Raw genomic sequence first — 20,900 nt, forward strand, 5'->3', positions numbered from 1 at the left:
CCATCTTGTCTGCAGAGCTTAGTTCAATGCCTGGCCCGCATGATACTGCAATATAAGTGCTTGTTAAGTGAACATACGAATGAATTGCTAATTCCTTGAGAGTGAGGAAGCAAGATGAAAACTTTCCCCTGAGCCATTCTACTGGTCACGGTTGTCTTGTCTGTCTCTGGGCTTCCCTATGGTCTCTTGTCAGGACTTTACATAATTCATGAAAGCAGCTTGTGGAGTTTCAGACCATTGGGCAAGCACCAGACTATTACTCTGGAATTCAAATAGGCTGCCATGTTAAAAATATATGCTCATGTTGGCGAGAACCTATACATGAAGGGGTTATACAATATCTTACAAATTGCTTTTTAGGACTATGGATTTTTCTTTTCTAAAATTTCTCTAATATGCCTGCATTACTTTTTACTTGGTAAAATACTAAAACCTTAATTTGAGTAAATGGCGCAAAGAAAGGTAAAACATCAAGTTGCTCAGAAAATGCACTGAAAAAATTTCCAGAAGTGAGCTTCTTCCTTGGAGCAGGCATACAGCCCTACTGGTGTAAATTAGGCGGATTAATGGCTGTGCAATGATAGGAAGGGTGAACAGAGGATATGACACCTGCTCCAATTATGTTTAATCACTCATCCAACTCCGCAGACAGAATCACACTGCAGCCTCCTTCCTCCTGCCTATGCTTCTGAACACAAAACATACTTACAAGGACTTCAGTTTCAACTGTGGGCCCACTTTCTCATGCATCTTGATCAAGCGGTTGTTACTGTAAATGAACATCCCAGCGTGGTTTCGGTTTTCTGTGTTCACTCCAAAGAATAGAGACAGTGTCCTTGCTGTTTTTAATTCCCTGGCATTATATTAAGGAAAGTTAAAAATATTTTTATTAAGTAAAAATATACAGTTTACAAAAATGTGAATAAACTCAGAAGGGAACTATCAAAGGAATTATATATAAGATATCCAAGAAGATATCCAGGTATTTTGCAAAATCAAATAGGTACACTCAGCATCCCTGCATAGCCAAGTATTCAGCATAAATATAATGGCCAATAACCATGCCAGTCAAACACAAGCACTCCTGGATTCAAAAATAAGTTTGCCAATTTACATTTATAAGACCTAGAAAATGCCAAATAGTTGTAAAATGTTAACTGACCTAATTGCAGCACTTTTGAAAACTAATAATTTGACTATTTTTAAATGCAGGTATTTCTGACACTGGATGTGATATCTAACTTGTAGCAAGTTCTCAAGCCTACAAGTATACTACATAGGTCAGAATATGCCAAAAGAGATTCTTTACCTTTCCTTTTCCAAAATCGAAGATAAATTAAAGTTAATAAAGCAAGTGTAGGAAGATTATGAGCTCCTGTTTGTCTAACTCTGTCCTGCAATTCTGTGTTTTACATGACTTTTCTATTAAAAGGGTAAGATGGAAATTGAGACAAAGCAGCATGTGGCAGAAACAACTGGAGTAACAGGAGGCTGTGTGGAGCTATGAAAAGTGCCTGGATATAAGAACCAGAAAGATGGACTTGGCTTCAACTACAAAAATACAAGCCTGTCTTTGTAACAACCATGCAACTATGATGCATCACTTCAACCTTCTGTCTCATCTAAATAATGGAAGAAAACACCTCTCTAGCCACATGGAATGCCGTGAGGACTAAAGGAGATAATGTTAAATATAAACCTGGAACAGATTAGGTGCTTAGTAAGTGTTTTCTTTTCCCAAGAATGATTGCAAATATAATTCTTCCCCTCCACCCATCCTGTAGTTCCTTTCATTCCACAAAAACAGCTTTTTCTTTTCAAATTCATGCCCACCGGCTATTACAACTGACATCAGATACTGACTGGACTAATTAAATGTATCTATCATTAAAGGACAACGATAAAGTTCTGTCAGTCTTTCCATGGGATATGATCAGACTTTCTGAGGAAGTTATTAATATGGGTTCATATTTATGTGTTTTTAAATGCATGTACATGTAGGGTTAAATAGATGTGAATCAAACTTTTCCTCAAAAATGTCTACTCAATAATTAGACCCCCACTCTTTAACATAAAAGAATACTATGTAAGGAACCCCAAAACAGGTGTTACAGCATATGACATAGTCACTCTGTGATATTAAGTGGCATACTGATTGCCTTCAAAGTTTTTTTTTTTTAAAAAAAGCATTTTGCTATAAAAATTTCACACCAACTGGCTTTATAATTAATAAAATATAGGTTGGTTACATTTCCTGCATATCATTGTGACTTCAAACAAGCCATCAAACAGCTTTTTCTTCCTGAAGACTTTAAAGAGGACTTTGCTTTTCAATGAAGATTTCTCTGACATTCACTTAACATTTATCTTGATAAATGCATAATTAACATTTCAAATTTAAGGTTTGGGGAAAGTGATGATTGTATAGCACTTCATGGCTCACAAAAAATAATGCTGAAAACTAGTATTACTAGTATTACTATACTCCCCTAAAAACTTGTTTCTCAAAGTTAATGCAGTTCTCAGTCTGACCTTACCTGAAGAACAGAAACTATTTTCAGTTTAACTTGTGAAACACCTGAGTCAACCTTACAAATGTCAATAATGGTGTTGTAATATAGGCTCGCAATTTTTATCTTAACTACCTATAAGTGATAAATTTACTTGAAAGATTCTCCATCATAAATTTTCGTCAGTACCAGCACAGGGAAGAAACAGGGACCAATGCTCCAGAGTTTAAATGGCAAAGGACATGGGGAACATGAAGTTGTCAGCTGATTCCCTGGGAAGTTTACTTCTTCGTCCAATCAGACACTGAACTAATGTTTTACTCTGTATTCAGAAATTTTAACATTATGTAGACATGTGTGTACATGCAGATATATATTTTATAAACACTTTGGCTTGATTATGTTGGTTGGGGGATTTTGATGCTTAATATCTATCATAAGATGCCACAGGCTGAGAAAGAGAACTTGTCACAAAAACCACCAAATCTGCCTACTCAGAAATCAGAATTTGTTTTTAATATAGCAACAAGGATTCTGGCAAACAGAAAATCAAATGTCTTACCTCCGTTTCTCTTTAAGAATCTTATGCTTTGCTTCCACATCTTCCAAAGCTTTCTGTAATACATCCTGGAGAAGTACATTTGGTTAGGAGAGAACATTATGCCATTAGATTAACGAAAGCTGATCTGATATTTATCATCCTATTATACAAATGTTTCACAAGGGTAATGGTGATAGGTCACATTGCCTAATGCAATATTACCACGGTAGATACTCAATAAATACTTGATAAATGACTAAGTTCTAATAGCTAAGGAGGGAAGCTAAATCCCAGCCCGCAGTTCTCATCTTGCACTAATTCCGATGTCCTTTCTGCCTTTCAGAGAAAGGGCCACTGCTCCCTATAAGCACAGAGATTTTCCACATAAACTTCCTGACAGCTCAGGGAAGTCATTCAATGTACCGAGGCTCTGGCTTTCACCTGTGAGAACAGAAAATGCTGCATCACACCATCAATCACTAAGGCTTCTTTCAGGGGGAAAAAAATTATGATTCAAAAATTTCGTCAGACCTGAAACCTATATAATTTTATTAACCAATGTCAGTCACCCCAATAAATTCAATAAAAAAGAAAAAAAAATTGTCAGTAGCCAAAAGAAAATGTTTCCTTCATATAAAGTTCGCGATACGCCCTCAACTTTCCCTTTAGGATATCCCATCTAGGATTACTCCCTCTCAGAGTGCCTCAGTACCAGGCCCTTCTGTCTTTCTTCTCTTTTGTTTGATATAGTTGGCTCATTCACTACCCTATCTCTAATACACTCCCTCTAACCAGACAGAAAAAATGCATTATTATATTACAAATAAGAATAGACCTTTAACATGCTCCATCCACCTGATGTGAAAAATGGACATCTCATTTGATGGGTACACTGCTGACTGAACATTATTTCCACTGACTTAAAAGTTAAAAAAAAAAAAGGTAATTATTTCATTTTACTTCAAATACAACCACTCAACTGCCGAGAGGAATTTTAGAGGTCAAATGCAGAGGTTATTCTGCTTTGCTCTCTTCTCTGCGTTAAAGAAACCAGTGTGCATCAGAGCAACAAAGTGAGCTGGTCAAAGACTTCCCTGCTCTTCCTGTCTGTGCTCAGAGCACTGGGCAAAGAGGCAGTGAGAGTAACAAGCTGCAGCCGTGGGCAAACTACTGCCCGCGGGCCGGATCCGGCCCATTTGAAATGAATAAAACTAAAAAAAAAAAAGACCGTACCCTTTTATGTAATGATGTTTACTTTGAATTTATATTAGTTCACACAAACACTCCATCCCTGCTTTTGTTCCGGCCCTCCGGTCCAGTTTAAGAACCCATTGTGGCCCTCGAGTCAAAAAGTTTGCCCACCCCTGGGCCGTTAAGGCAACAAGAAACCAAGATCCTGACCCATTAGAAAGTCTGTTTCTCTTGTCTCCCAAATACATAAAACCAAGGAAATTTATTTCTTAGAAACAAAATAACAAAAGATTAAACTTTTAAGTTGATAGCAATACAGGTCTAGCTTTAACTAAAAAAAATAAATGGAGGGGAAAAGTAATAGAAGTTGGGGGAAATCATGGATAGCTTTGGGGAATTACTAGGGGCCAATCTTTGATTTAATTCCCAATCATGACCATTAGACATGAGAACTCTTCATCAGATACAGCCCTGGTCTTTACATGTATTAGGGCAAATCTCGGAGAGAAATCATACACTGAGTCCATAGAAGAGAATGAAGGAAAGATGAAGTAAAACCTTTTTCTCCAAAAACCTACTTATCCCTTTGTATGCAAGCAAATATGTAGTGTAATGATTCACCATGCTAGAAAGCTTTGTATATTTTTGGTAAAAGTTGGAAAACTTAAATTCACGTCTCGCAGACATATTCTTCTTCTCTTAGTTGCCATGCATTATAATTAATAACAATAGTTCTTTATAACCTACCTCACTCGTGGGTATTCTGCAAGAATTACAGAGGATGTTTATGAACTGTGTGGAACACCTCATACGAAAAGAGCTCTGTGAGCTGGGAGCATTGTTATTAATATTCATAATTACAGCACATAATTCCCAACTCTAAAAAGGATTGTGTATTAGTCTTCTCCCTGTTCTGCCCATTTATTTAGGTCCACAGGGAGCTATGATTTGAAAAGATATTTTCAAGAAGACTAGATAAGCTAGCTTTTGACTGCTTTTCATTATTTTCTCCTATTCCTTTTCTTTTCATTTTAAAGTTGTGACTCTCTTCCCAACTGTTCTGAATTCACCCCATGTTTTGTTCATCTTTGCTCTGTCTCAGCCTTCCCCCACTTGCTGAGTTTTGTCTCCTTTCTCTGCACTCATCTATTCTGTTTCCCTGTGTTCCTATTAACTTAGTCACCTGAGCTTGTCTGCATTTAAAAATTTAGGGAGTACATGACAAGAGACCACTGTGTACAGGAAAAGGCAAAGGACACTGTTTGCCATTTAAGAAGATTGCTCTGTGTGTCATACCTTGGCGGGAGAAGGCAAGGAAGTTCTATCGGGCTGGTTGACTCTAATTCGAGCATCTTTCAACACAAGTTCAGCTAGAAGCAGAAGCAAGGTAATTATACCATGAAATTCTTTCAAGCAATTTTCAGTGAGCATTCTATACACTTACATAGATATATATAACCATGACCAGGGAGAGAAGATTACAAATAATCACCTCAGAAAATCCTATACTCCTTCCACAGCTCTTACACATTCTAAGTGTAGATAGCATAGTTCCTCTTAGACATGGCAATTTAAAGGGAAAAAACACATACATACACATTCAAAAGTCACAACTGGCTGTTTGGCTAACTGAAAAGTATCTAAAATCCATAAAATATGGACGTAAAGTTACTCCTCCCTCAGGCATCACTGGGAAACAATGGTTCCCTCTCACTGTGAGAGAAGTGAATGTGTAGAACTTTCCTTCCTAAAGTGGATGAAACGATCTAACTCAGCATCAGAGAAAACAAGAGTTCCTAAAATAGACCCATCCAGTTCCACTTGGATCATACTAAAAATAATAAATAACAATAATTTAACAGAGATAGAAAAATGTGTATATAATTCCTTAGAGGAAGAAACTACATTTGATTAATTGTGGCTATCCCTACAATGCCTAGAGCAGTATGTACCCTAGAATATATGCACAATTAATGTTTGTAGAATGAATGAACAATAATAAGGTAAGCCATAGGTAATTACATACCCATCTTTACTGCTTCTTCTGCCTTTTTAACTTCATTTTTAAATGCTCCTTTAAAAGAAGATGTGACATACAGGTACTTTCTAAAAAATAAAAAAATAAAAGAATCAAGTCAGATTATCATTTTATAGTACAAAATATTCTTTAAGAACACTATCCTAGTATACTCCAGATATACATAATTATTAAGAAAAACCCATAAAGTTACATCCAACTGATAAATAAGAAAACTTTATGCCTAAAAAGAAACTCCTTACCATTTAATACTTGAAAATTTTGCTTTCTTATTGAATTTATTGGGGTGACATTAGTTAATAAAATTATATAGGTTTTGTTGTATACGTCAATAACACATCATCTGTATATTGTATTGTGTGTTCAACACCCCTGGTCAAGTCTCCTTCCATCACCATTTATCCTCCCTAAATCCTCTTCTACCTCCCTCCTCCCCCTTTCCTTATGGTAATCACCATACTGTTGTGTCAATGAGATTGTTTTTTTCTTAATCCTTTCACCTTTTTAACCCAGCCCCGAAACGCCCTCACCTCTGACGACTGTCAGTCTGTTATCTGTGTCTATGAGTCTGTCTCTGTTTAATTTGTTAATTTTGTTCATTAGATTCCACATATAAGTGAAAATATATAAGCTAGTCAGAGAAAGACAAGTACCATATGATTTCATGCATATGTGGAATTTAATGAACAAACTGGACTAACAAGCAAAATAGAGACAGACTCATAGACATAAAATAAATAAAATAAATAAATAAAATAACAAAAATGAAATAAAATAATAACAAAAATAAATTAAAATAATAAAAATAAAATAAAGAGAAAAATGGGGGGGAAATTCTTAGACACAGACAACAGTATAGTGATTACCAGAGAAAAAGAGGGGTTGGGGGAGTTTGAAGAGGGTAAAAGGGGGATAAACAATGACAGAAGAATACTTGACTTGGAGTGATGAACACACAGTATCATAGAATTGCAAACCTGAAACCAATACAAATTTATTAACCAATGTTACCCCAACAAATTCAATAATAATAATAAAATAAATTAGTAATTTCAATAAATAAATAACTTAAAAATTCTTCCCACACAAATGTTCACTTATACATGTAAAATAGGATAATTTTCTTATAAAGAAAAATGTCTATGCAACTGCTCTATTCTCAAAGTTTCTGGTTAATATATCCAGATTATCACTGACACTGAATTAACTGCTTCTCCAAGTCCCCAGTCATCTTTAACTGAAATGCTGAGAAACACATATTATCATTTTAAGCTAATCAATCATATTTTCTACTTTATTACCACTGCTTTAGTGAGAACAAAGACACTCTAGAACGATCAAGGAACTGGAAAATATATATACCTATAAACTCCAACTCAAAGGGAGCGAAGTATAGGTGAGAAAAGCACTGTAGAACAGAGGTTCTCTGAATGAAGTTGAAACTGTGTATATCTATTATAGAGGCTTCTTGGAATTCAGGATTTTACATGTTGATTTAAGTCATCATGGAGAGAAAATTCCAGAATGTTATTTGGTTTCATAATGCTCAAACCTCTATATACCTCATTTTATAACTTTTGCCTTATACCTCAGACTTAGTACCTTCATGTTTACAAAGGCATTACATTTTCAGCAAGAGTTAGGTAAAAATCTATAGATCATTTCTGGAAGCCAAATTATCTTAAGACATATAAAGAGAGGTATTGGCTCAGGTAGAGGGGAGAGTCTAAACCGATGTGCTCCAATGAGTTTATGTCAGGTATAGGTAACAGACGGTCCATGTGCCAAATTGGACGAGTTAGTTTGTTTTTGATACAGCCTAAGACAGTGATGGTGAACCTTTTGAGCTCGGCATGTCAGCATTTTGAAAAACTCTAACTTAACTCTGGTGCTGTGTCACATATAGAAATTTTTTGATATTTGCAACCATAGTAAAACAAAGAGTTATATTTTTTATATTTATTTTATATATTTAAATGCCATTTAACAAAGAAAAATCAACCAAAAAAATGAGTTAGCGTGTCACCTCTGACACGGGTGTCATAGGTTCGCCATCACTGGCCTAAGACATAAGAATGATTTTTCCATTGAAAAGGATCTAATAAAAGAGAAATATGCAAACTGACCATACCTCTGCCACACCCACCAGCAAATCAGGAACAAGTATGCAAATTAACCCAACTAAGATGGCGGCAGCCATGGAGCTGGAGAAAGCAGGAGGCTTGGAGGCAATAAAGGAAGCCAAGCTTCCCAGCCAAGCTTCTGGCCTGCCTTGCTGGCCCTGAGCTCTGCTCAAGGCTACAAAGTTTCAATTATAGAAGATAAATAAATCCCAGATACCTGCTTCCATCCGCCATGGCCATGGAGCTGGAGCAAGCAAGAGGCTTGGGTTGCCCCTCATGATGGAGGAAGCCAAGTTTCCCTCCCGCCCTGGCTGGACCTGGGCTCCACTCAAGGCTACAAAGTTTCAATTATAGAAGATAAATAAATCCCAGAATAAAAAATAAAGAAAAAAGGAGAGGCTGGGAGCTTCGGTCGCTGTGGGGCTTGGCCAGCCTGAAAACAGCCATCAGCCCCTCACCCAGGCTGGCCAAGCACCCCAGCAGGACCCCCACCCTGATCTGGGACAACCTTCAGTGCAAACCAGCTGGCCCCCACCTGTGCATCTGGCCTCTATCCTATATTCCTATATAATAAAAGGGTAATATGCAAATTTACAGCAGAAAGACTGGGAATGACTGGTCACTATGACACACACTGACCACCAGGGGGCAGACGCACAATGCAGGAGCTGCCCCCTGGTGGTCAGTGCGCTACCACAGGAGGAGCTCTGCTCAGCCACAAGCCAGGCTGACAGTTGCCAGCACAGTGGTGGTGGTGGGAGCCTCTCCTGCCTCCTCAGCAGCACTAAGGATGTCGGAATGCAGCTTAGGTCTGCTCCCCACCGGCAAGTGGACATCCCCTGAGGGCTCCCAGGCTGCCAGAGGGATGCCTGACTGCCAGCTTGGGCCGGGTCCCGCAGCGAGCGGGCCTAAGCCAGCAGGTGGACATCCCAGACTTCAAGAGGGCATAGGCTGGGCTGAGGGACCCCCCCAAGTGCACAAATTTTTGTGCACCAGGCCTCTAGCTGATTAGATAGATAGATAGATAGATAGATATAGATAGATACAGTGGGGCCTTGTCTTACGAGTTTAATTCGTTCTGTAACAGAGCTCATAACTTAAATTACTTGTATGTCAAATCAAAAGTGAATGAGTGAGACACGTGATGCTGGGCTGATGTTGTGGCGTTCACTGTGATGTTCACTGCGCCAATTAGCGGTGGGGTATCTGAAGCTGGCTGGTAACCTGAATTTTAGCTCGCAACTCAAAGCAAAAAATCGGCGGAGAGAGGGCTCGTATCTCGAAAAACTCGTTAGTCGGGACACTGGTAAGTCAAGGCCCCACTGTATAGATATAGATAGATATATAGATAGAGATATAGATAGATAGATAGATAGATAGATAGATATGCAAATGAGGTTAAGTGTAACCAGAGATTTATTATCAGGCCCTTTACAGAAAAGGTTTGCCAACTGCTGGAAGCTATGCTAGTAGCAATGGATTTTAAATGATAGCTTGATCTACAATTGCTTTTGTATATTCTAACTTTATGTACACAGTAATGCAAATTTTTATCAACAGGTCACATGTAATTTAAATATTGTCAGCTGGAGTCTGTTGACTCTCTTCCATTAGCTCAACAGTAGCAGTGCTGATGTACTGAAGACAGAACACCTTCATGATGGAGCAAGTAAGAGCTGGACTGCTTAGAGCCCATCTGCCTGGGTAAAAGGTCTAGCTATACCCCTCCTAGTGTATAAGACTGGGCGAATTACTTCGTTTTCTGTTATTTCATTTCCTTATCTGTAAGAAAACGATAGCTGAATGATAACAATAGTATCTATCTCAAAGGCTGACATGAGACCTAAAGGTGTCAAAAGAGCTAAAGAACTTAGAACAATGCTGGTTTGGAATAAGTCAGCAATTTTTAACTGGTGTGCCGTAAGAATTTTTAAAACAAGCAACACCTGGCTATTTAGCCAGGGGCACTGACCTCTTTTCCCTTAGATTGTCAAATTTTTTAAAATGACAACAGCTAACACAATAGCTGTCAGTGTAAATGAATCAAAAGTATCTTTTTTTGTCAGGTTGGCAAAAATATATTTTTTGGTGTGTTGCGGAATTTTAGTAATTAGTTTATGTGTGCCATTAGATGAAAAAGGTTGAAAATCACTGGAGTAAATACCCAATATGTTATTATCTGTAATAATAAAAGTGTAATATGATAATTAGACTGGGCATCCTTCCAGACAACCTTCGGGACAAAGCTAGGGCTGCGAGAGAAGCCCAGGTCATGGGTGGCTGCCTGCAGCCAGAGGGAAGCCCAAGTCCCGGGTGCCAGAGGGAAGCCAGTGCCAGCAGCTGGGGGAAGGCAGGCCTACTCTTGCACAAATTTCGTGCATTGGGTCTCTAGTTATCTAATAAAAACACATTTTAAGTACACACTCCCTTCATGTGTGTTTAGAGGGAAAATGCATTGGAATGAGGAAATGAAATGAGCAGCTGGATAAATTTCTCTTAAGAATCTGAAGTATTTGTAGAAGTCTGCCTAGGTACCTACATTAAAAAGCTTAATGTTAAAAATAAATACCATCCTATATCCATCCAATTCATTGGTTTCCTGAACAATTTGGTGAGGGGTGGGGAGTGTCCCTAAGACATGAAAAGACTGTCCCAGAAGAACAGTGTTGCAGAGTCTCCACGAGCAGGCCATAACTTGGTGTCCCTAAACTTTAAAAAGGATGGTGCTGCTCCAAAGAAAGCAGGTGACTCCACTTCCATGTCTTTGGTCTCCTTTCAGTATTACTGGTCTATGGCAAAGCCGTGTTAATGAAAAATGAAGATCTTCCAACAGATAGCCTGGCTCTGTCTCCCTTAAAGAGCTTTCAAAAATGACCATTTTATATCCATTTTGCCCTCATATGCAGCGATTTAATGTCTAAATAATCTGAGAGCTATTTATCTACTAAAGTAAAAGAATTCAAAGCCAAAGAAAATCAGTAATGCCTGTTGCCTAAGATCAAGTACCATAGCCATACATTAACTTGTCTGTATTATATAGATAAACTAGAGGCCCAGTGCATGAAATTCATGCACGCGCGGGGGGGGGGGGGGGGGGATGTTTCCCCCTCAGCCCAGCCTGCACCCTCTCCAATCTGGGATCCCTCTCACAATCTGGGACCACTGGCTGCCCCATGCAGCCTGCTGCTCGGTTTGGTCGCCCCTCACTAACCCCCCTGCAGGCCTGGTCGCCCCATGCAGCGTGCTGCTTGGTCATCTGATTGCCCCTCAGTAACCTCCCAGCCAGCCTAGTCACCCCATGCAGCCTGTTCGGTTTTCCGTTCAGTTGCGATAGTCACTTAGGCTTTTATATAGATAGATAGACAATGTTTAAGACTCCAAGAATTACAACTTATAGAATCTTTAAGTTGAAAGAGACCTTAGAAATCACCTAGCTGAAAATCTTCCAAAAGTAATAATTCTTTCAACAACAATCTAGACCAGCCATGGGCAAACTACGGCTAAAAAAAAAAAAAAAGACCATACCCTTTTATGTAATGATGTTTACTTTGAATTTATATTAGTTCACACAAACACTCCATCCATGCTTTTGTTCCAGCCCTCCGGTCCAGTTTAAGAACCCATTGTGGCCCTCAAGTCAAAAAATTTGCCCACCCTTGATCTAGACTCTTCCAGGGGCAAAGTTGTCCTCATCTTGGACAGCAGGACTTCCACTACAGAAGAGCATGAACTTCATTAATCTCGTGGCATACCATGGCCCCATCTGTGTTGTTATACCTCAGGCCAAGTGCCTCTGGGAAAACTAAATATGCCATTCTGGACACACTGGATTTCATATTCTTGACATTACATCTGGAAACTGGACTACAGATAGACTGGTGTGCAACCACAGGGAAATATGTGAACAATCAAAACCACATAATGTGTCTTGTCCTCAAATTCTTTCCAATAGAAAATTTTTTAATTAGGGAACAAACAGGTAGGTTTACAGAGAAAGTCTAAGCTTGATATACTTCATTTTTCAAAATATGATCTGCAGATCAAAAGTAATTAGAAATCACCAGGCTGGTGTTGCTCAGTCGTTGAATGTCAAACTATGAACCAGGAGGTCACAATTTGATTCCCTGTCAGGGCATATGGTGGGGTTTCGGGCTCAATCCCAGTGTGGGGTGTGCGGGAGGCAGCCTATCAATGATTCTCTCTCATCATTGATGTTTCTGTCTCTCTCTCCTTCTTCCTTCCTCTCTGAAATCAATAAAAGTATATATTTTTTAAAAGTAATTAGAAATCAAAAGTAAAGCTTTTTGGGAATCCTCTGGTGCAGTGGTCGGCAAACTCATTAGTCAACAGAGCCAAATATCAACAGTACAATGATTGAAATTTCTTTTGAGAGCCAAATTTTTTAAACTTAAACTATATAGGTAGGTACATCGTTATTAACTTAATTAGGGTACTCCTAAGGCTTAGGAAGAGCCACACTCAAGGGGCCAAAAAGCCACAGGTTGGCTCACGAACCGCAGTTTACAGACCACAGGTTGGCTCACGAGCCGCAGTTTACAGACCACGGCTCTGGTGTGTGGCCAGGGCATACAATTAACAGTTCTATAATTTTTTTTAATTGATTTTTTTACAGAGAGGAAAGGAGAGAGATAGAGAGTTAGAAACATCGATGAGAGAGAAACATCGATCAGCTGCCTCCTGCACACCCCCTACTAGGGATGTGCCCGCAACTAAGGTACATGCCTTTGACCGGAATCAAACCTGGGACCTTTTGGTCCGCAGGCTGACGCTCTATCCACTGAGCCAAACCAGTTTCGGCAACAGTTCTATAATTTTTAATATTAATATGAGTGATTGCAAGGCCCAGGACAGCATCTACTTTTTCATGGAAATAAGACAACCTAACAAATGTAGGTCTATTATAAAAATAGAGTTAGTGTGGTATAGGGGGAGGAGCATGGAATTTGAATTGGTAAAGAATCTGAAGCTAGAAGGTTTGAGCTCTTGTCCAGTTGTGACATTTCCTTATCTCTAAAATGGTGATGATAAAACATAACCCACGGGGAACTGCAAAAATCAGGCAAAATAATACATGTAAACAGGCATATATAGTATAGCTTTGGCTGGTACGTCTCCTCTGGCTGGAGCATTGTCCTGTACACAAAGGGTGGCAGGTTGATTCCCATTCAGGGCACATACCCAGGGCATGTGTGGGAGGCAACTGATTGATATTTCGCTTTCACATCGATGTCTCTTTCTCTCTCTCTCTCTCTCTCTCTCTCTTTTTCTTTCTCTTTCTCTTTCTCTCCCTTTCCTCTTCCTCCCTCCCAACCTCTCTTTCTCTCTTCCTCTCTGAAATCCATAAAAAAGGCATATATAGGTAGTGTACAAGCATTAAATGTTTCTCCCAGTAGATATTTAGCTCCTAAAACTGGAGCTAATCTTATTCTTTTATGCTTTGCAACTAACACAACCTCAAGCTCACAAAAGACTTTGATAAATGTGTGATGAATGGATGAATGCTCACCCAGAAAACCAACACACAAAGCGTAACTTTTTTGATTGCATGTATAGCTGGTCAAGGTAAGTTTGATAATATGCAAATGTCAGCTTAATAAAAGTTTATGCTGGTACAATCTTCCAGTAATAAAATAAGTCTGGGGATGTAATGTACAGTCTGGTAAATATAGTTAAATTGCATATTTGAAAGTTGCTATGGTAGTAGATCTTAAAAGTTCTCATCACAAGAAAAAATTTTTGTAACTGTGTTTGGTGATAGATGTTAACTAGAGTTACTGTGGTAATAAAAAAGGTTTATGCTAAAATACTAAATATAAATGAATTCAATGTTATTTATAAATATATCCATTCTATACATAAAATATATACATATAGAAGTACACGATTCAATTATTCAAATATATTGAGTAAAGAAAAATTATAAATGAACTGTGATTTTTTAGTGGAAACTATCACAAGCAAAGCACCTAAGCTACATTAAAGTACAAACCAAATTCTCACTTGAGGTGCTTATCTCACTTAGAGAGTTCACTGCAGTGTTTTGTTATTATGGCCACTTGTTACACATGATTACTCTTTAGCAAACCTTCCAAAATGCAGTTTAAATTTTACTTACAATAGCAAAAATCTTACTGTCAAACTGTAAAATCCTGCTATTTTATTATAGAAATCTTACTACCAAATCACCTTAACAATTCTGGGGAGGATGGCATATTGATTTTATAATAAAAACTGTATGAAGATAATTAAAGGAAGTTGAATTACCTGGGTTTGTAGAGGCAATGACATAGGTGTTTTGTTTTAACTTTTTTGGCCTGAATAAATATTCTCATCGAAGGGTCAAAATACAGAACAGAGGTGTAGGCTCTGAATGACCATCTCTCTGGGAAACTGGAATAGAAAACAGCAAAGGCTATTAGAGGATGCAATAAGGACACATTTTCAGAGGGTCACAGAATCAGACTATCAGGTTATGATGGTTACTACTAGCAGCCAGGGACTTTTCTTCTAAACCTAATGACACATTGAACACCAGCCAATCTTGCAACACTCAGGTACTTCCCTAAGCAGGCTTCTTTACAAATAAGTGCTTGAATCATGAATACTAGGTTTTATTTTTCTTCTCACAAGTAATTAAAAGACAACTGACAGATTTAAGTAAAAGTAATAACAAAAAAAGCAGGCCTTTAAGGACAAGGGTTTACTTGAAAAATCTGCACTTTGATTAGAACTGAACTTTTGTTTGCAAATAACTATTTCCAAGTATACTTACATCAGCAGTAGAAAATATACTTTCCATTAAAGCTATTGGCCCAGACGGACAAAACCAAGCCAAATACACAAAACAATCCCCCTGCTCCAACATAACAAAAAGAATCTAGGCCTACACGAATAAAAATATTTCCATAAAACTATTTCAGAAGAATGCAGTAAAAATGTTTCATTTGCTTTGAAAATTATGAACTAGAAACACAAAACTTCATTCTGCAAGTATAATAAGTATTAAAATAAATGTTTATGTCCAACCAAGGGGAGGAGTTTGATGATGTGGTAGGTGAAAAAGAGGAGAAAAGATAACAATAAAGGATGGGAAGACAATAAAATGGGGGCAGAAACGATGTAAAATAGCCTATGTTGAGAAATCACTGTGTTGCTGCATTCTAACTGCAGGGAGCTTCTATATTAAAGTCCATTTATGAACTGTAAATCTCCTCCAATTAGACAAGAACAAGCCCAGCCATGCGTCAGAAGTAGTGCTCTTTATCTACTGGGTCCCAGGAAAGCCTACACTGAAGGGCTTCCAAGGCCAAACAGCAATCAGGGAGCAGTAAACCCATCACTTTTACAATCCTACCTAGGTCCAGCGGGAGACAAAGATGATGGGAAGGAAATATAAAACCTATCGCAGGGAGACAGCTCAATGGGGTCACACTAATGCCAGTTACTCTGTAAGAAAGAGCAGAGCTCTCCAAAGAATTTACAAAAATGAAGATGAGGTCCGTAAGAAATCTAAGGATTTCCTAGTTGCTAGTAAGTTCCTTCAGGCAGGATCTAAAGTTCATTAAAAAACCAGGAATTTCTCTGAATTGTTAAAAAAAAAAAAAAAAGAAAGAAATTATTTGAAAGTAAGTCTTGAATAAAAGTTTCCAATATAAATTATAAAAAGGGATCTAGTCCATGGCTACTATTCTATAAATACTATTGCATTTTTATTGTGACGAGAAGCTGTCTGCATTTGGGTATAGCACTATACCCAATGTGATTGACGTTAGTATACCAGGAGGGGCACAATCAACTAAGTCCTCATCTGTTCAATGAAAAAAAAAGTCACCTTGGGACACTATAAATGTTTTGAGGACGTTTGCCATTTTATTCAAATGCTTTCTGGATCTCCTGATTTCAAATTGCCCTTAGATATAATATAGCTCTTTCTTTTGACTGTCCTTAAAGCAAGCACATCTCTGTCATTTGGAGGTAAGTCAAAAATAATTCAGAGCCAAGTTTGAGAATTAGAGAAATATAGTTGGAGATCAAGTTGGGTTAGACAAGTTTTGGTTTAAAAAATGTATACAAATCCAAACAAGGACACTAATACTTCTAATTCTTGTTAGGTCAATTATTTCACTTAATAAATATTCCTCGTATCTGTATTGGGGATCCTCAAGACCTCCTCTATGTTAGGAGAATTGCTAGAAGGTCTCATGGGACTTACCATATAATGGTACTCATGACTAAGATTTATCACAGTGAAGAGTAGGATATACAGTGGATGACAGGGGGAAGAGAGGTGGAGTCTGGAAGAATCCATGTGCAGCTTTCATTTGGCCTCTCCTTCTCATGACAGGTCACACAAAACATACTCTTCTCCCAGCTATCAAGGTGCAGGAACATGTATGTGATATTTCTGCCCAACAAATCCCATCGCAGGCTCAGCACCCAATATTTTCATTGGGAGCTGGTCACGTAGGCACCCTCTGCCTAGCATGTATCAAATTCCAAAGTCCCAGAAAGAAAGTAGGTTTTCAGTATAAAGCATATTGTTTGCATAGTCTAGACCAGTGATGGCAAACCTATGACACGCGTGTCAGAGGTGACACGTGAGCTCATTTTTTTTGGTTGATTTGTCTTTGTTAAATGGCATTTAAATATATAAAATAAATATCAAAAATATAAGTCTTTGTTTTACTATGGTTGCAAATATCAAAAAATTTCTATATGTGACACGGCACCAGAGTTAAGTTAGGGTTTTTCAAAATGCTGACACGTCGAGCTCAAAAAGTTCGCCATCACTGGTCTAGACACATTGTGCCACCCTTCTCTGTTAGGAAAGGTTTATATCAGTGTAGGGAACTGTATATCAGCCAAGTTCCCAGAAGCCCACCAAAGACCAACCTTGCAAGCAAGACACAATGAATAGAAGCCTTCCCCATTAACCCTTTTCTACACACATGCATACTTTCAAAGTTCCTTTTTATCTGTGACAAACAGAATAGCAATGCCTCTTATGCTATTGTGATATCTATGATTAAAAAAAAGAAGAAAAGAGGTGAACAATAAAATCTGTATAGGAAATGGGCCACCCAATGTAACTTTCAAACTCCTTTTTATGATGTAGAAGGTCCTTCATGATCTGGCCCCCACTTAACTCTCCAGCCTTGCCTCTTACCAGCATCTGTCTAGCCATTTAGGACCACTCTGTTCTTCAGATATGGGGTCAGGCTTTCTTGTGCCCAAGCCTAGGCACATTCAATCTTTTGGCTACTTTCGGTTGGCTTCTTTTCACCCATGAGAATGCAACTTGAAACCTTACTTCCTCTTGAAGCCTTCTCTCGCTCCCCAAGATTGGGTAAATCACTCTCCTCTGGTGCTCCCCTTCTTCTTTGTACCGCTCCATCACAGCACGGCACTTACTGGTGCCATTGCCTGTTTATCTGTACCCCCATCAGGCTAGAAATTCTGTGAGACCAGCATCCTCATAAATAAATATGTGTTGTCTAAGTGATAATTATTCAGCACTCCCTTGGCTTAATTTAAAATGAACAACACAGGGTTCCCTGTGTAAGAAAGACTTGTAATGATTGATCATCTTCAATGATACTGCTATCATTTTTTATAAATAAAGCCATTTGCTTAGGAAACTGGGATACAAATGTACAAAATAATGAAGAGTATCTTCAAAAGATCTAGGGAAAATACACTCTTACTCTCTACCCATTAGGAACTGCTTTGCATCTTTTCCAAAATGTGTTCTTCTCTTGTTTCCTCCTAAATGTCTCTTTTCTGTCTTAAACTGTGCCAGAAGTGTCCATATCTTTATCTGTACCTCTCTCTCTCTCTTACCTTCCATTTAACTGGTTATAATGAATTGAAGAACAAAAGAGAGAGAAAGTGCGAGTAAACGTAACACACACGCACACACACACACACACACACACACCACTAAATGCACAGAGTCACATGACAGACATGGGGAAAGAGGAAAGTATTTTAAGGCAGAAACTGCCTTGATAGTCTGTGAAATACGACAGGAGGAGACAGAGAGGTTTTTTGTCACCTGCTCAGCAATGGGTGTTTTCAGAAAGTTTCTACTTCACCTCCAGCTGTGGCTGTGGCCTCCCTGTGGCCTCCACCTCCCAATCTATCCACGTTGTTCTGCTACTGTTTTAAGTGTTGCTCCATAAGTGGACTGGTGTGTTGTGGTCAGCAACTGTGTTAAGGTCAGGAGAGGAGCCAGAAAGTAGAATCCTGTAGCCAGTCATTATCTCCTTTATCTACCAACTCAGATTCTCTGTGGCTAGAGTCTGAGAAAGTGAATTTTTAGAGCTACCCAGGTGATTCCTTGAACTCTGCCTGTTTTGAGAACCACTGCCCACAGACCTAGTGGACAGGGTGGTATGTAAGTCAGGTTGCCTGAAAAGGAGTAGAACAGTCTCTCACAGGTGTTTAGACCTAGGACACCTTCTACATCTATCCACACTGGGTACATAGACAACAGACTTCCATTCAGCCCAACTACTGAGGTCCATGGTTGAAAAAAATAAATCTAAACTCCAGGCACTAGACTAAATTAGATCCTTTTTGGAATATCTCTGAAGTACCATATTTTTATTCATAAAATACTGTATATTATTACAAAAATTATTTTCTAAATTTATTGCTAAAGTCCCTATGAAATCTCTGAAGATTTCTTGAAGCTGAAATTAACAAGTCCTGCATTATCCTGAATATAAAGAAGTGCATAAAGATTTTTAACTAGTTTAAATTCTGAACTATGAACGGGCTAACAAAATTTAATCTTAGGGTAGATTACACCTAAGAGAAATGGCAACTCAAAGAGGTAATTTAAAAGAAAAGTTATAAAAAGCAGCAAGAGAAAGAGACTCAGTTACCTACAAGAGAATACCCATACGACTGTCAGCTGATTTCTCAACAGAAACTTTGCAGGCCAGAAGGGAATGGCAAGAAATATTCAAAGTGATGAATACCAAGAACCTACAACCAAGACTACTTTATCCAGCAAAGCTATCATTCAGAAGTGAAGGCCAGATAAAGAGCTTCACAGATAAGAAAAAGCTAAAGGAGTTCATCACCACCAAACCAGTATTATATGAAATGCTGAAAGGTATCCTTTAAGAAGAGGAAGAAGAAGAAAAAGGTAAAGATACAAATTATGAACAACAAATATGCATCTATCAACAAATGAATCTAAGAATCAAGTGAATAAATAATCTGATGTACAGAATGAACTGGTGATTATAATAGAATCAGGGACATAGAAAGGGAATGGACTGACTATTCTTGGGGGGAAAAGGGGTGTGGGAGATGCGGGAAGAGACTGAACAAAAATCGTGCACCTATGGATGAGGACAGTGGGTGGGGAGTGAGGGCTGAGGGTGGGGTGGGAGCTGGAAGGAGGGGAGTTATGGGGGGGGAAAAGAGGAACAAATGTAATAATTTGAACAATAAAGATTTAATAAAAAAAAAAAGGAGTTATATGAACTCTGATATCCAATGAATTATAAACAGTTACTAATCTGTTCATTTAAATGTATAGCAAAATAATAAAATATATCTAAATAAAATATATGTACAGCTACAAAAAAAAAAAAAGAATCAAGTGAATAAATAACCTGATGTACAGAATGAACTGGTGATTATAATAGAATCAGGGACATTGAAAGGGAATGGACTGACTATTCTTGGGGGGAAAAGGGGTGTGGGAGATGCGGGAAGAGACTGGACAAAAATCATGCACCTATGGATGAGGACAGTGGGTGGGGAGTGAGGGCGGAGGGTGGGGTGGGAGCTGGAAGGAGGGGAGTTATGGGGGGGGAAAAAGAGGAACAAATGTAATAATCTGAACAATAAAGATTTAATAAAAAATAAATAAATAAATAAATTTTTTTTAAAAAAAGAAAAGTTATAAGCTTTGCAAAGTAATGAAAGTACTTCTGTCACAACCACAGCGTGGCAAGCCACACATTATAACAACTTGAAGCTGTAACTCTTGATGTGTTCCCAGCCAGCTCAGTTAAGACATAAACTAGAGACTTTGTTATGGAATGCTGCCCAATGCTGTCAATTTAGAAACACTCTGCCAACTTGGCACCTAATTTCAAAACATTACTTAGCACAAAATTTAAATCCCATTGCTCTGTGTTATAGCTTCACACTCGGGGCTGTTTGGGGGATGGATTTCTTCAGCCTCCTCAGATCCTGCAGCACATGGATTCCAGGAGCATGGCAGGCCCGTTTGATGACAGTCCATTCCACAACGAGCCTTTTTTAAACCAGAATCTCTGCCTTCTTTCGTTTTCTCATAAAGTTGAGTATGTATACTATTTATAACACTAAGAAAATAATAGGTCACTGAAAGCAATATAGACACAAAGAAGTAACACGCACGTGAACCAAGGGAAGTGGTCACATGGTCTTGAGTCCCACAAAGAGAAACAGGGAAAATGCTATAGGAGTGA

The 20,900-nt window shown here is 38.4% G+C and overlaps 1 protein-coding gene across 1 annotated transcript in view; it reads right to left on the reverse strand.

Annotated features, from left to right (window-relative positions):
- Positions 1-20,900, reverse strand: part of MORC1 (MORC family CW-type zinc finger 1) — a 147,304-nt gene that overhangs the window by 85,930 nt on the left and 40,474 nt on the right. Inside the window, exons 9-13 of the mRNA XM_070403769.1 lie at positions 14,689-14,814; positions 6,269-6,348; positions 5,539-5,612; positions 3,073-3,137; positions 710-853 (exon numbers count right to left, since the gene is read on the reverse strand). Of these exons, the coding sequence (XP_070259870.1) occupies positions 710-853; positions 3,073-3,137; positions 5,539-5,612; positions 6,269-6,348; positions 14,689-14,814 (489 nt within the window). The remainder of the gene's footprint in view (positions 1-709; positions 854-3,072; positions 3,138-5,538; positions 5,613-6,268; positions 6,349-14,688; positions 14,815-20,900) is intronic.

This window comes from Myotis yumanensis, unplaced genomic scaffold (assembly GCF_028538775.1).
Source record: "Myotis yumanensis isolate MYYU_CA2020_CCGP unplaced genomic scaffold, mMyoYum1.0.hap1 SCAF_2, whole genome shotgun sequence".
Classification (NCBI taxonomy): Eukaryota; Metazoa; Chordata; class Mammalia; order Chiroptera; family Vespertilionidae; genus Myotis; species Myotis yumanensis.